This window comes from Coregonus clupeaformis, chromosome 12 (genome assembly GCF_020615455.1).
Source record: "Coregonus clupeaformis isolate EN_2021a chromosome 12, ASM2061545v1, whole genome shotgun sequence".
In the NCBI taxonomy this organism is placed as follows: domain Eukaryota; kingdom Metazoa; phylum Chordata; class Actinopteri; order Salmoniformes; family Salmonidae; genus Coregonus; species Coregonus clupeaformis.
This window is the reverse complement of record NC_059203.1, coordinates 14331863-14343815: the sequence shown is the minus strand read 5'-3', so window position 1 is coordinate 14343815 and position 11953 is coordinate 14331863. Positions and strand designations below refer to the sequence as shown.

Here is an 11953-nt window from a genome sequence, read left to right as displayed (position 1 = left end):
AGCCCAGGCCAATCGAGGACAAGTTGTTCAATAAAATAGCATGATCAACAGTTTCAAACGCTTTTGACAAGGTCCACAAACAAGGCAGCACAATTCATTTTAGCGTCTAAAGAATTGACAATATCATCAACAACTAATGTGGTTGCTGTGCTGTGTCCTGATTGGTTAAAAATACCTCAGATAAAAAATTAAAATAAAAAAGAGCGAAGTTGTTTATTTACCAAAGACTCGAGAATCTTAGCTAGACATGAACGCCTGGAGATGGGACGATATTTATCAAGATCACTACTATCCCCGCCCTTATGGAGCAATGGTCCATACGCTGTTTTGCATACTTTAGGAATATTTCCTGAGAACAATGTTAGATTTAAAGATATGGGTTACTGAGCCTCCAATTGGGCGGAAGGTAGCTTAGTGGTTAAGAGCGTTGTGCCAGTAACCGAAAGGTTGCTGGTTCTAATCACCGAGCCGACTAAGTGAAAAATCTGTCGATGTGCCCTTGAGCAAGGCACTTAACCCTAATTGCTCCTGTAAGTCGCTCTGGATAAGAGCATCTGCTAAATGACTAATTATTTATTATTAATTGGTCAGCTGCTGTTGATTTCTTGGTATTTATAGCAAGTAAGGACTTATTTTTCGGTGAATTGCCACAATGCCAAAACGTAAACATTCAGAGTCAATCTGCAAAATTCCAGAATCAGCATTTAGCCCACTCTTGGAGATAGTAGGGCTAACCCGTTGAAATAAAATTACGATTAAATGCATCAATGATGGCATTTTGGTCCATAATGGGGCCAGAGTCTGAATTAATTTGTTGGGGCAGAGAGGAGGAAGTCAAATCCTTCAGAGATTTGAGTTTAAGAATTTAGCCAGATTCCCCTTACAATCAGAAAGAGTGGATAGATAATAAATCAGATTTAGCCTTTCTGATTAGTCTTATACATTGATTCCTCAGTTGCCTAAAAGATTGCCAATCCGGGCCTACGCCTGTGTTCCTGGCATTTACCCAGGCAACATTCTTAATGACTTCAGATAATATCATCTTATCAAATCAAATCAAATTTTATTGGTCACATGCGCCGAATACAACAGGTGCAGACATTACAGTGAAATGCTTACTTACAGCCCTTAACCAACAGTGCATTTATTTTAAACAAAAAAAGTAAGAATAAAACAACAACAAAAAAGTGTTGAGAAAAAAAGAGCAGAAGTAAAAATAAAGTGACAGTAGGGAGGCTATATATACAATAGAATAAAGTGACAGTAGGGGAGGCTATATATACAGGGGGGTACCGTTGCATAGTCAATGTGCGGGGGCACCGGCTAGTTGAGGTAGTTGAGGTAATATGTACATGTGGGTAGAGTTAAAGTGACTATGCATAAATACTTAACAGAGTAGCAGCAGCGTAAAAAGTATGGGGTGGGGGGGCAGTGCAAATAGTCCGGGTAGCCATGATTAGCTGTTCAGGAGTCTTATGGCTTGGGGGTAGAAGCTGTTGAGAAGTCTTTGGACCTAGACTTGGCACTCCGGTACCGCTTGGCCGTGCGGTAGCAGAGAGAACAGTCTATGACTAGGGTGACTGGAGTCTTTGACAATTTTGAGGGCCTTCCTCTGACACCGCCTGGTATAGAGGTCCTGGATGGCAGGGAGCTTTGCCCCTGTGATGTACTGGGCCGTACGCACTACCCTCTGTAGTGCCTTGCGGTCAGAGGCCAAGCAGTTGCCATACCAGGCGGTGATGCAACCAGTCAGGATGCTCTCGATGGTGCAGCTGTAGAATTTTTGAGGATCTGAGGACCCATGCCAAATCTTTTTAGTCTCCTGAGGGGGAATAGGCTTTGTCGTGCCCTCTTCACGACTGTCTTGGTGTGTTTGGACCATGATAGTTCGTTGGTGATGTGGACACCAAGGAACTTGAAGCTCACAACCTGTTCCACTACAGCCCCGTCGATGAGAATGGGGGCGTGCTCAGTCCTCTTTTTTTTCCTGTAGTCCACAATCATCTCCTTTGTCTTGGTCACGTTGAGGGAGAGGTTGTTGTCCTGGCACCACACGGCCAGATCTCTGACCTCCTCCCTATAGGCTGTCTCATCGTTGTCGGTGATCAGGCCTACCACTGTTGTGTCGTCGGCAAACTTAATGATGGTGTTGGAGTCGTGCCTGGCCATGCAGTCATGGGTGAACAGAGAGTACAGGAGGGGACTGAGCACGCACCCCTGAGGGGCCCCCGTGTTGAGGATCAGTGTGGCAGATGTGTTGTTACCTACCCTTACCACCTGGGGGCGGCCCGTCAGGAAGTCCAGGATCCAGTTGCAGAGGGAGGTGTTTAGTCCCAGGATCCTTAGCTTAGTGATGAGCTTTGAGGGCACTATGGTGTTGAATGCTGAGCTGTAGTCAATGAATAGCATTCTCACGTAGGTGTTCCTCTTGTCCAGGTGGGAAAGGGCAGTGTGGAGTGCGATAGAGATTGCATCATCTGTGGATCTGTTGGGGCGGTATGCAAATTGGAGTGGGTCTAGGGTTTCTGGGATTATGCTGTTGATGTGAGCCATGACCAGTCTTTCAAAGCACTTCATGGCTACAGACGTCAGTGCCACGGGTCGGGTAGTCATTTAGGCAGGTTATCTTAGAGTTCTTGGGCACGGGGACTATGGTGGTCTGCTTGAAACATGTTGGTATTACAGACTCAGTCAGGGACATGTTGAAAATGTCAGTGAAGACACTTGCCAGTTGGTCAGCACATGCTCGGAGTACACGTCCTGGTAATCCGTCTGGCCCTGCGGCCTTGTGAATGTTGACCTGCTTAAAAGTCTTACTCACATCGGCTACGGAGAGCGTGATCACATAGTCGTCCGGAACAGCTGGTGCTCTCATGCATGCTTCAGTGTTGCTTGCCTCGAAGCGAGCATAGAAGTGGTTTAGCTTGTCTGGTAGGCTTGTGTCACTGGGCAGCTCGCGGCTGTGCTTCCCTTTGTAGTCTGTAATAGTTTTCAAGCCCTGCCACATCCGACGAGCGTCAGAGCCAGTGTAGTATGATTCAATCTTAGACCTGTATTGACTCTTTGCCTGTTTGATGGTTCGCCGGAGGTCATAGCGGGATTTCTTATAAGCGTCCGGGTTAGAGTCCCGTTCCTGAAAGCGGCAGCTCTACCCTTTAGCTCAGTGCGGATGTTTCCTGTAATCCATGGCTTCTGGTTGGGGGTATGTACGTACGGTCACTGTGGGGACGACATCATCGATGCACTTATTGATGAAGCCAGTGACTGATGTGGTGTACTCCTCAATGCTGTCTGAAGAATCCCGAACATGTTCCAGTCTGTGCTAGCAAAACAGTCCTGTAGCTTAGCATCTGCGTCATCTGACCACTTTTTTATTAGCCGAATCACTGGTGCTTCCTGCTTCAGTTTTTGCTTATAAGCAGGAATCAGGAGGATAGAGTTATGGTCAGATTTGCCAAATGGAGGGCGAGGGAGAGCTTTGTATGCGTCTCTGTGTGTGGAGTAAAGGTGGTCTAGAGTTTTTTCCCCTCTGGTTGCACATTTAACATGCTGGTAGAAATTAGGTAGAACGGATTTAAGTTTCCCTGCATTAAAGTCCCCTGCTACTAGGAGCGCTGCATCTGGATGAGCGTTTTCCTGTTGATTAATGGCCTTGTACAACTCATTTAGTGCAGTCTTAGTGCCAGCATCGGTTTGTGGTGGTAAATAGACAGCTATGAAAAATATAGATGAAAACTCTCTTGGTAAATAGTGTGGTCTGCAGCTTATCATAAGATACTCTACCTCAGGCGAGCAAAACCTTGAGACTTCCTTAGTATTTGATTTGGTGCACCAGCTGTTGTTTACAAATATACAGAGACCGCCACCCCTCGTCTTACCCGAGTCTGCCGTTCTGTCCTGTCGATGTAGCGTATAGCCTGCTAGCTGAATGTTATCATTGTCGTCGTTCAGCCACGACTCCGTGAAACATAAGATATTACAGTTTTTAATGTCCCGTTGGTAGGATAACCCGTAATCTTAAATCGTCCATTTTATTCTCCAAAGCTTGAACGTTGGCTAATAGGATTGATGGGAGAGGCAGTTTACTCGTTCGCGGTCGGATCTTACAAGGCACCCGACCTACGCCCACGATATCTCCGTCTCTTCCTCACGCGAATGACGGGGATCTGGGCCTTGTCGGGAGTCTGTAGAATATCCTTCGCGAACGCCTCGTTGAAGAAAAAGTGTTCGTCCAACGCGAGGTGAGTAATCGCTGTCCTGATATCCAGAAGCTCTCTTTGGTTATAAGAGACGATGGCAGAAACATTATGTACAAAATAAATTACAAATAACGCGGAAAAACACACATAATAGTACAATTGGTTAGAGGGCTGTAAAACGGCAGCCATCTTCTTCCGGCGCTGTTCTGTTCCTGGCATTTACCCAGGCAACATTCTTAATGACTTCAGATAATATCATCTTATCATCATCAAGGACAACACAATAAAGCTTATCATCATCAAGGACAACACAATAAAGCTCATCGTCATCAAGGACAACACAATAAAGCTTATCATCATCAAGGACAACACAATAAAGCTTATCATCATCAAGGACAACACAATAAAGCTTATCGTCATCAAGGACAACACAATAAAGCTTATCGTCATCAAGGACAACACAATAAAGCTTATCGTCATCAAGGACAACACAATAAAGCTTATCATCATCAAGGACAACACAATACAGCTTATCATCATCAAGGACAACACAATAAAGCTTATCATCATCAAGGACAACACAATAAAGCTTATCATCATCAAGGACAACACAATACAGCTTATCATCATCAAGGACAACACAATAAAGCTCATCGTCATCAAGGACAAGACAATAAAGCTTATCGTCATCAAGGACAACACAATAAAGCTCATCATCATCAAGGACAACACAATAAAGCTCATCATCATCAAGGACAACACAATAAAGCTCATCATCATCAAGGACAACACAATAAAGCTCATCGTCATCAAGGACAACACAATAAAGCTCATCGTCATCAAGGACAACACAATAAAGCTTATCGTCATCAAGGACAACACAATAAAGCTTATCATCATCAAGGACAACACAATAAAGCTTATCATCATCAAGGACAACACAATAAAGCTTATCATCATCAAGGACAACACAATAAAGCTCATCGTCATCAAGGACAACACAATAAAGCTTATCATCATCAAGGACAACACAATAAAGCTTATCATCATCAAGGACAACACAATAAAGCTTATCATCATCAAGGACAACACAATAAAGCTCATCGTCATCAAGGACAACACAATAAAGCTTATCATCATCAAGGACAACACAATAAAGCTCATCATCATCAAGGACAAGACAATAAAGCTTATCGTCATCAAGGACAACACAATAAAGCTCATCATCATCAAGGACAACACAATAAAGCTCATCATCATCAAGGACAACACAAAGCTTATCATCATCAAGGACAACACAATAAAGCTTAAAAGCTTATTTCCATTGTCCTTTTGGAGGGGGAAGACGGGAATGCAGCAAGGTTACACGCCAACTGCTGTAAAGGGAGCATGATTATCTCCAATAGTATCGAAGACATTTACTAAAAAGCTTCAAGCTAAAATCAGGTTCAGGGAATAGCTGAGATACAATCAAGGTCACTAAAATAAAGATCATGTAAAAAAGCTTGTTCACTAAAGTTTTTAAAGTTCCTCTTAGTGATGTCACTAGGCTTAGATTGATGCATTCTCATATCTCTGACAGAGAGACCGGTTTAGCTCAGAGCAAATATCTTCCAGCGTATCTCAAATCAATATTAAAAACACCCAGAGGAGAGGAGAGGAGGAGGAAGAGAGGAGAGGAGGAAGAGAGGAGAGGAGAGGAGAGAAGGAGGAAGAGAGGAGGAGGAAGAGAGAAGGAGGAGAATAAGAGAGGAGGAGGAGGAGAAGAGAGGAGGAGGAGGAGAAGAGAGGAGAAGAGAGGAGAGGAGGAGGAGAGAGGAGGAGGAGGAGGAGAAGAGAGGAGGAGGAGAGAGGAGACAAGAGGAGAGGAGGAGGAGAAGAGAGGAGAGGAGGAGGAGAAGAGAGGAGGAGGAGGAGGAGGAGAGGAGGACAGTAGGTTAGAGGGTATGGCCAGTCTAGTGTCCTTGCTAAAGCACCATGGCCTAAAAACAATAGTCAGGGGAGTTGGTTAGAGCTCACATCTGAGACCAGGCTAGCAACACATGGTGGGTGAATGAATTAATGAATTCATGGACCAGACTATAAACACATGGTGGGTGAATGAATGAATGAATTCATGGACCAGACTAGCAGCCCAGATGCTGCCGCTGGGTTCTGGTGATGTAGTCATCAGGGCGGGCCTGGCAGCGTGGTGTTGATTTTATTTAACCCTTATTTTACCAGGTCAGTTGACGGAGAACCCATTCTCATTTACAGCAACGACCTGGGGAATAGTTACCGGGGAGAGGAGGGGGGGATGAATGAGCCAATTGGTAGCAGCATGGTAGGCGTGTCACTGAGTGATTAATGAGCTGACCCAGGTCTCTGGTACCACGGTGCTACTGGCATGGTACTATGTCTGACTCGGACCGGTTCCAGCTTCATTACTGTACTGGCTCTACCCATGGGCTGCTAAGCCTGGTCCCAGATCTGTCCAACGAGGCCTTACAGCTGAACTGGCTCGACTGACCTTGGTGGTCATGCCTTGTTGCCAACTCCTCTGACTAGACTATATAACAGTTAGAGCAGTTGGCTACAGTAAATACTGTACATATCTGGACCAGCTGGCAGTGCCAACACCAGCCTACTGAACAGGCCTCTCTGTGCCCAGGCCACCACGTATCCCCCTGGCCTGGCACAGCATGGTCTGAGTAATACCACCAGGGGTGGAATTCACCTGCTAGCATTAACCCATAGACCAGGGGTGGAATTCACCTGCTAGCATTAACCCATAGACCAGGGGTGGAATTCACCTGCTAGCATTAACCCATAGACCAGGGGTGGAATTCACCTGCTAGCATTAACCCATAGACCAGGGGTGGAATTCACCTGCTAGCATTAACCCATAGACCAGGGGTGGAATTCACCTGCTAGCATTAACCCATAGACCAGGGGTGGAATTCACCTGCTAGCATTAACCCATAGACCAGGGGTGGAATTCACCTGCTAGCATTAACCCATAGACCAGGGGTGGAATTCACCTCCTTGCCGATGACAAGCATCCCCTAAAACCCAAGGCTAAATCTACACTGGAGCTGCTCACCAAGACGACATTGAATGTTCCTGAGTGGCCGAGTTACAATTTTGACTTAAAGTCGGCTTGAAAATCTATGGCAAGACTTGAAAATGGCTGTCTAGCAATGATCAACAACCAATTTGACAGAGCTTGAAGAATTTTTAAAATAATAATGTGCAAATACTCTACAATCCAGGTGTGGAAAGCTCTTAGAGACTTACCCAGAAAGACTCACAGCTGTAAATCGCTGCCTAAGGTGATTCTAACATGTATTGACTCAGGAGTGTGAATACTTATGTAAATGAGATATTTCTGCATTTCATTTGCAATATATTTGCTAAAATTTCTAAAAACATATTTTCACTTTGTCATTATGGGGTATTGTGTGTAGATGGGTGGGGATTACTATTATTTTTCATAAATGTTGAATTCAGGTGGCCATTTGCGAACTCTGCCATGACATGTTCTAGATGCGCAATTAAAGGGGAACTACACTAAACAAAAATCTAGATTTGTTCATTTTTGTCTATAGATACTTTTTTTCTTTGCTGTGATTTAAGCATTGACATGGACTCAGAGCATACATTTTCATTGTTTCTCTATGAATATTTGTAATACTGAGATTTTTTTATTTAAATAATAATACCACCATACCAGGAAAAATACAACTGAGAAAACAGAATTCTGGAAAATACAAAATATAATTTTATGGGGTCTGTCATGCCAGATACTGTTCATTAACCATTATTTTACCAGGTATATTGACAGAAAACACATTTCTTGAACACCAAGGACCCGGGGAAGAGTTGCAGGGAAGAGGACAAGAGAAGAACGTGCAGCTAGCGACATGTTTGATTTCTTTAAAGTAGGTTGGAGACCCCTGCTATAAAGAAGACCAACAGGAGGTGGCTTTTACTACAGAGGGGTGTAGGAGGAAGGGAGGGGTGTAGGGGGAAGGGAGGGGTGTAGGAGGAAGGGAGGGGGAGAGGTAGAAGGGAGGGGTGTAGGATGAAGGGAGGGGTGTAGGAGGAAGGGAGGGGGAGAGGTAGAAGGGAGGGGGAGAGGTAGAAGGGAGGGGTGTAGGAGGAAGGGAGGGGGAGAGGTAGAAGGGAGGGGGAGAGGTAGAAGGGAGGGGCGTAGGAGGAAGGGAGGGGGAGAGGTAGAAGGGAGGGGGGAGAGGTAGAAGGGAGGGGTGTAGGAGGAAGGGAGGGGGAGAGGTAGAAGGGAGGGGTGTAGGAGGAAGGGAGGGGGGGAGAGGTAGAAGGGAGGGGGAGAGGTAGAAGGGAGGGGTGTAGGAGGAAGGGAGGGGGAGAGGTAGAAGGGAGGGGTGTAGGAGGAAGGGAGGGGTGTAGGAGGAAGGGAGGGGGGAGAGGTAGAAGGGAGGGGGTGTAGGAGGAAGGGAGGGGGAGAGGTAGAAGGGAGGGGGGGAGAGGTAGAAGGGAGGGGTGTATGGAAGGAGGGGGAGAGGTAGAAGGGAGGGGTGTATGGAAGGAGGGGGAGAGGTAGAAGGGAGGGGTGTAGGAGGAAGGGAGGGGGAGAGGTAGAAGGGAGGGGGGTATGGAAGGAGGGGGAGAGGTAGAAGGGAGGGGTGTATGGAAGGAGGGGGAGAGGTAGAAGGGAGGGGGTGTATGGAAGGAGGGGGAGAGGTAGAAGGGAGGGGGTGTAGGAGGAAGGGAGGGGGAGAGGTAGAAGGGAGGGGGTGTATGGAAGGAGGGGGGAGAGGTAGAAGGGAGGGGTGTATGGAAGGAGGGGGAGAGGTAGAAGGGAGGGGTGTAGGAGGAAGGGAGGGGGAGAGGTAGAAGGGAGGGGTGTATGGAAGGAGGGGGAGAGGTAGAAGGGAGGGGTGTATGGAAGGAGGGGGAGAGGTAGAAGGGAGGGGGTGTATGGAAGGAGGGGGGAGAGGTAGAAGGGAGGGGTGTAGGAGGAAGGGAGGGGAGAGGTAGAAGGGAGGGGGTGTATGGAAGGAGGGGGAGAGGTAGAAGGGAGGGGGTGTATGGAAGGAGGGGGAGAGGTAGAAGGGAGGGGTGTATGGAAGGAGGGGGGAGAGGTAGAAGGGAGGGGGTGTATGGAAGGAGGGGGGAGAGGTAGAAGGGAGGGGTGTATGGAAGGAGGGGGAGAGGTAGAAGGAAGGGATGGAGGTAGGGATAGAGGGAAGGGGGTTCGAGGGAGGAATGGAGAGGGGGATGGGGGAGGGATCGGTGGAGGAGGGGAGATGTAGTGAACCGAGTGGGGTGGGGAGTGGGCCTTCTGACCTCAATGGGACTTCCTGGTTAAAAGGTGAAATGAAATTGCTAATGAAAAAAAATGAGAGACTTGTAATAACTGTTAACTCACTGGGTCCTTTGACTGTGACCTTTAGGTCCCCACTCCCTGCGTTCGTGGTGTCCACTCTGAAGTCAGCCACCTGTTTAACTCTGACCCCTCTGGGCTGGAGGCCACGCCCTGTGGCACGACACGCCCCTGGCATCGACGCTGAAACCCAGAAGACAAAAGAGAAGACTTTATTACAAGAATCACTTCAGCTCTGAAACGCATTCATTCATTTGGTTTGTTCATTCATGTATTGGTAGTAGTGTGTCATCACAGTGAGTAAAGTCCTCCATGCAGAAGCCACAGCTGGCACCAAGTCCTCCATGCGAACAGGGGCTGTCTAAGTCTGTCTGGTTGGTAATGTAATGTAATGTTCACTGACCCAGCGAACAGGGGCTGTCTAAGTCTGTCTGGTTGGTAATGTAATGTCCACTGACCCAGCGAACAGGGGCTGTTTAAGTCTGTCTGGTTGGTAATGTAATGTCCACTGACCCAGCGAACAGGGGCTGTCTAAGTCTGTCTGGTTGGTAATGTAATGTCCACTGACCCAGCGAACAGGGGCTGTCTAAGTCTGTCTGGTTGGTAATGTAATGTAATGTTCACTGACCCAGCGAACAGGGGCTGTCTAAGTCTGTCTGGTTGGTAATGTAATGTCCACTGACCCAGCGAACAGGGGCTGTCTAAGTCTGTCTGGTTGGTAATGTAATGTTCACTGACCCAGCGAACAGGGGCTGTCTAAGTCTGTCTGGTTGGTAATGTAATGTCCACTGACCCAGCGAACAGGGGCTGTCTAAGTCTGTCTGGTTGGTAATGTAATGTCCACTGACCCAGCGAACAGGGGCTGTCTAAGTCTGTCTGGTTGGTAATGTAATGTAATGTTCACTGACCCAGCGAACAGGGGCTGTCTAAGTCTGTCTGGTTGGTAATGTAATGTCCACTGACCCAGCGAACAGGGGCTGTCTAAGTCTGTCTGGTTGGTAATGTAATGTAATGTTCACTGACCCAGCGAACAGGGGCTGTCTAAGTCTGTCTGGTTGGTAATGTAATGTAATGTTCACTGACCCAGCGAACAGGGGCTGTCTAAGTCTGTCTGGTTGGTAATGTAATGTCCACTGACCCAGCGAACAGGGGCTGTCTAAGTCTGTCTGGTTGGTAATGTAATGTAATGTTCACTGACCCAGCGAACAGGGGCTGTCTAAGTCTGTCTGGTTGGTAATGTAATGTAATGTTCACTGACCCAGCGAACAGGGGCTGTCTAAGTCTGTCTGGTTGGTAATGTAATGTAATGTTCACTGACCCAGCGAACAGGGGCTGTCTAAGTCTGTCTGGTTGGTAATGTAATGTAATGTTCACTGACCCAGCGAACAGGGGCTGTCTAAGTCTGTCTGGTTGGTAATGTAATGTTCACTGACCCAGCGAACAGGGGCTGTCTAAGTCTGTCTGGTTGGTAATGTAATGTCCACTGACCCAGCGAACAGGGGCTGTCTAAGTCTGTCTGGTTGGTAATGTAATGTCCACTGACCCAGCGAACAGGGGCTGTCTAAGTCTGTCTGGTTGGTAATGTAATGTCCACTGACCCAGCGAACAGGGGCTGTCTAAGTCTGTCTGGTTGGTAATGTAATGTCCACTGACCCAGCGAACAGGGGCTGTCTAAGTCTGTCTGGTTGGTAATGTAATGTTCACTGACCCAGCGAACAGGGGCTGTCTAAGTCTGTCTGGTTGGTAATGTAATGTCCACTGACCCAGCGAACAGGGGCTGTCTAAGTCTGTCTGGTTGGTAATGTAATGTCCACTGACCCAGCGAACAGGGGCTGTCTAAGTCTGTCTGGTTGGTAATGTAATGTCCACTGACCGATAGCCACCACATTTGGAGTAAATAGGTAAATGTTGATAAAAAAACTAAAAATAAGATGGACAACCAAACCATTTCACCACACTGTCCCTTTGACGGCTGTACTATAAGGCATAAAGCAGTTGGAATGAAGGGGTGCTGAGCAGACTGTACTATAAGGCATAAAGCAGTTGGAATGAAGGGGTGCTGAGCAGACTGTACTATAAGGCATAAAGCAGTTGGAATGAAGGGGTGCTGAGCAGACTGTACTATAAGGCATAAAGCAGTTGGAATGAAGGGGTGCTGAGCAGACTGTACTATAAGGCATAAAGCAGTTGGAATGAAGGGGTGCTGAGCAGACTGTACTATAAGGCATAAAGCAGTTGGAATGAAGGGGTGCTGAGCAGACTGTACTATAAGGCATAAAGCAGTTGGAATGAAGGGGTGCTGAGCAGACTGTACTATAAGGCATAAAGCAGTTGGAATGAAGGGGTGCTGAGAAGACTGTACTATAAGGCATAAAGCAGTTGGAATGAAGGGGTGCTGAGCAGACTGTAC

The 11953-nt window shown here is 47.0% G+C and overlaps 1 protein-coding gene across 2 annotated transcripts in view; it reads right to left on the bottom strand.

Annotated features, from left to right (window-relative positions):
* The window catches only part of LOC121577861 (filamin-B), a 183395-nt gene that overhangs the window by 92348 nt on the left and 79094 nt on the right, over window positions 1-11953 (bottom strand). For both annotated transcript variants that reach the window (XM_041891803.2, XM_041891804.2), the window contains exon 8: window positions 9589-9726. In XM_041891803.2, coding sequence (XP_041747737.1) covers window positions 9589-9726 — 138 coding nt within the window. The remainder of the gene's footprint in view (window positions 1-9588; window positions 9727-11953) is intronic.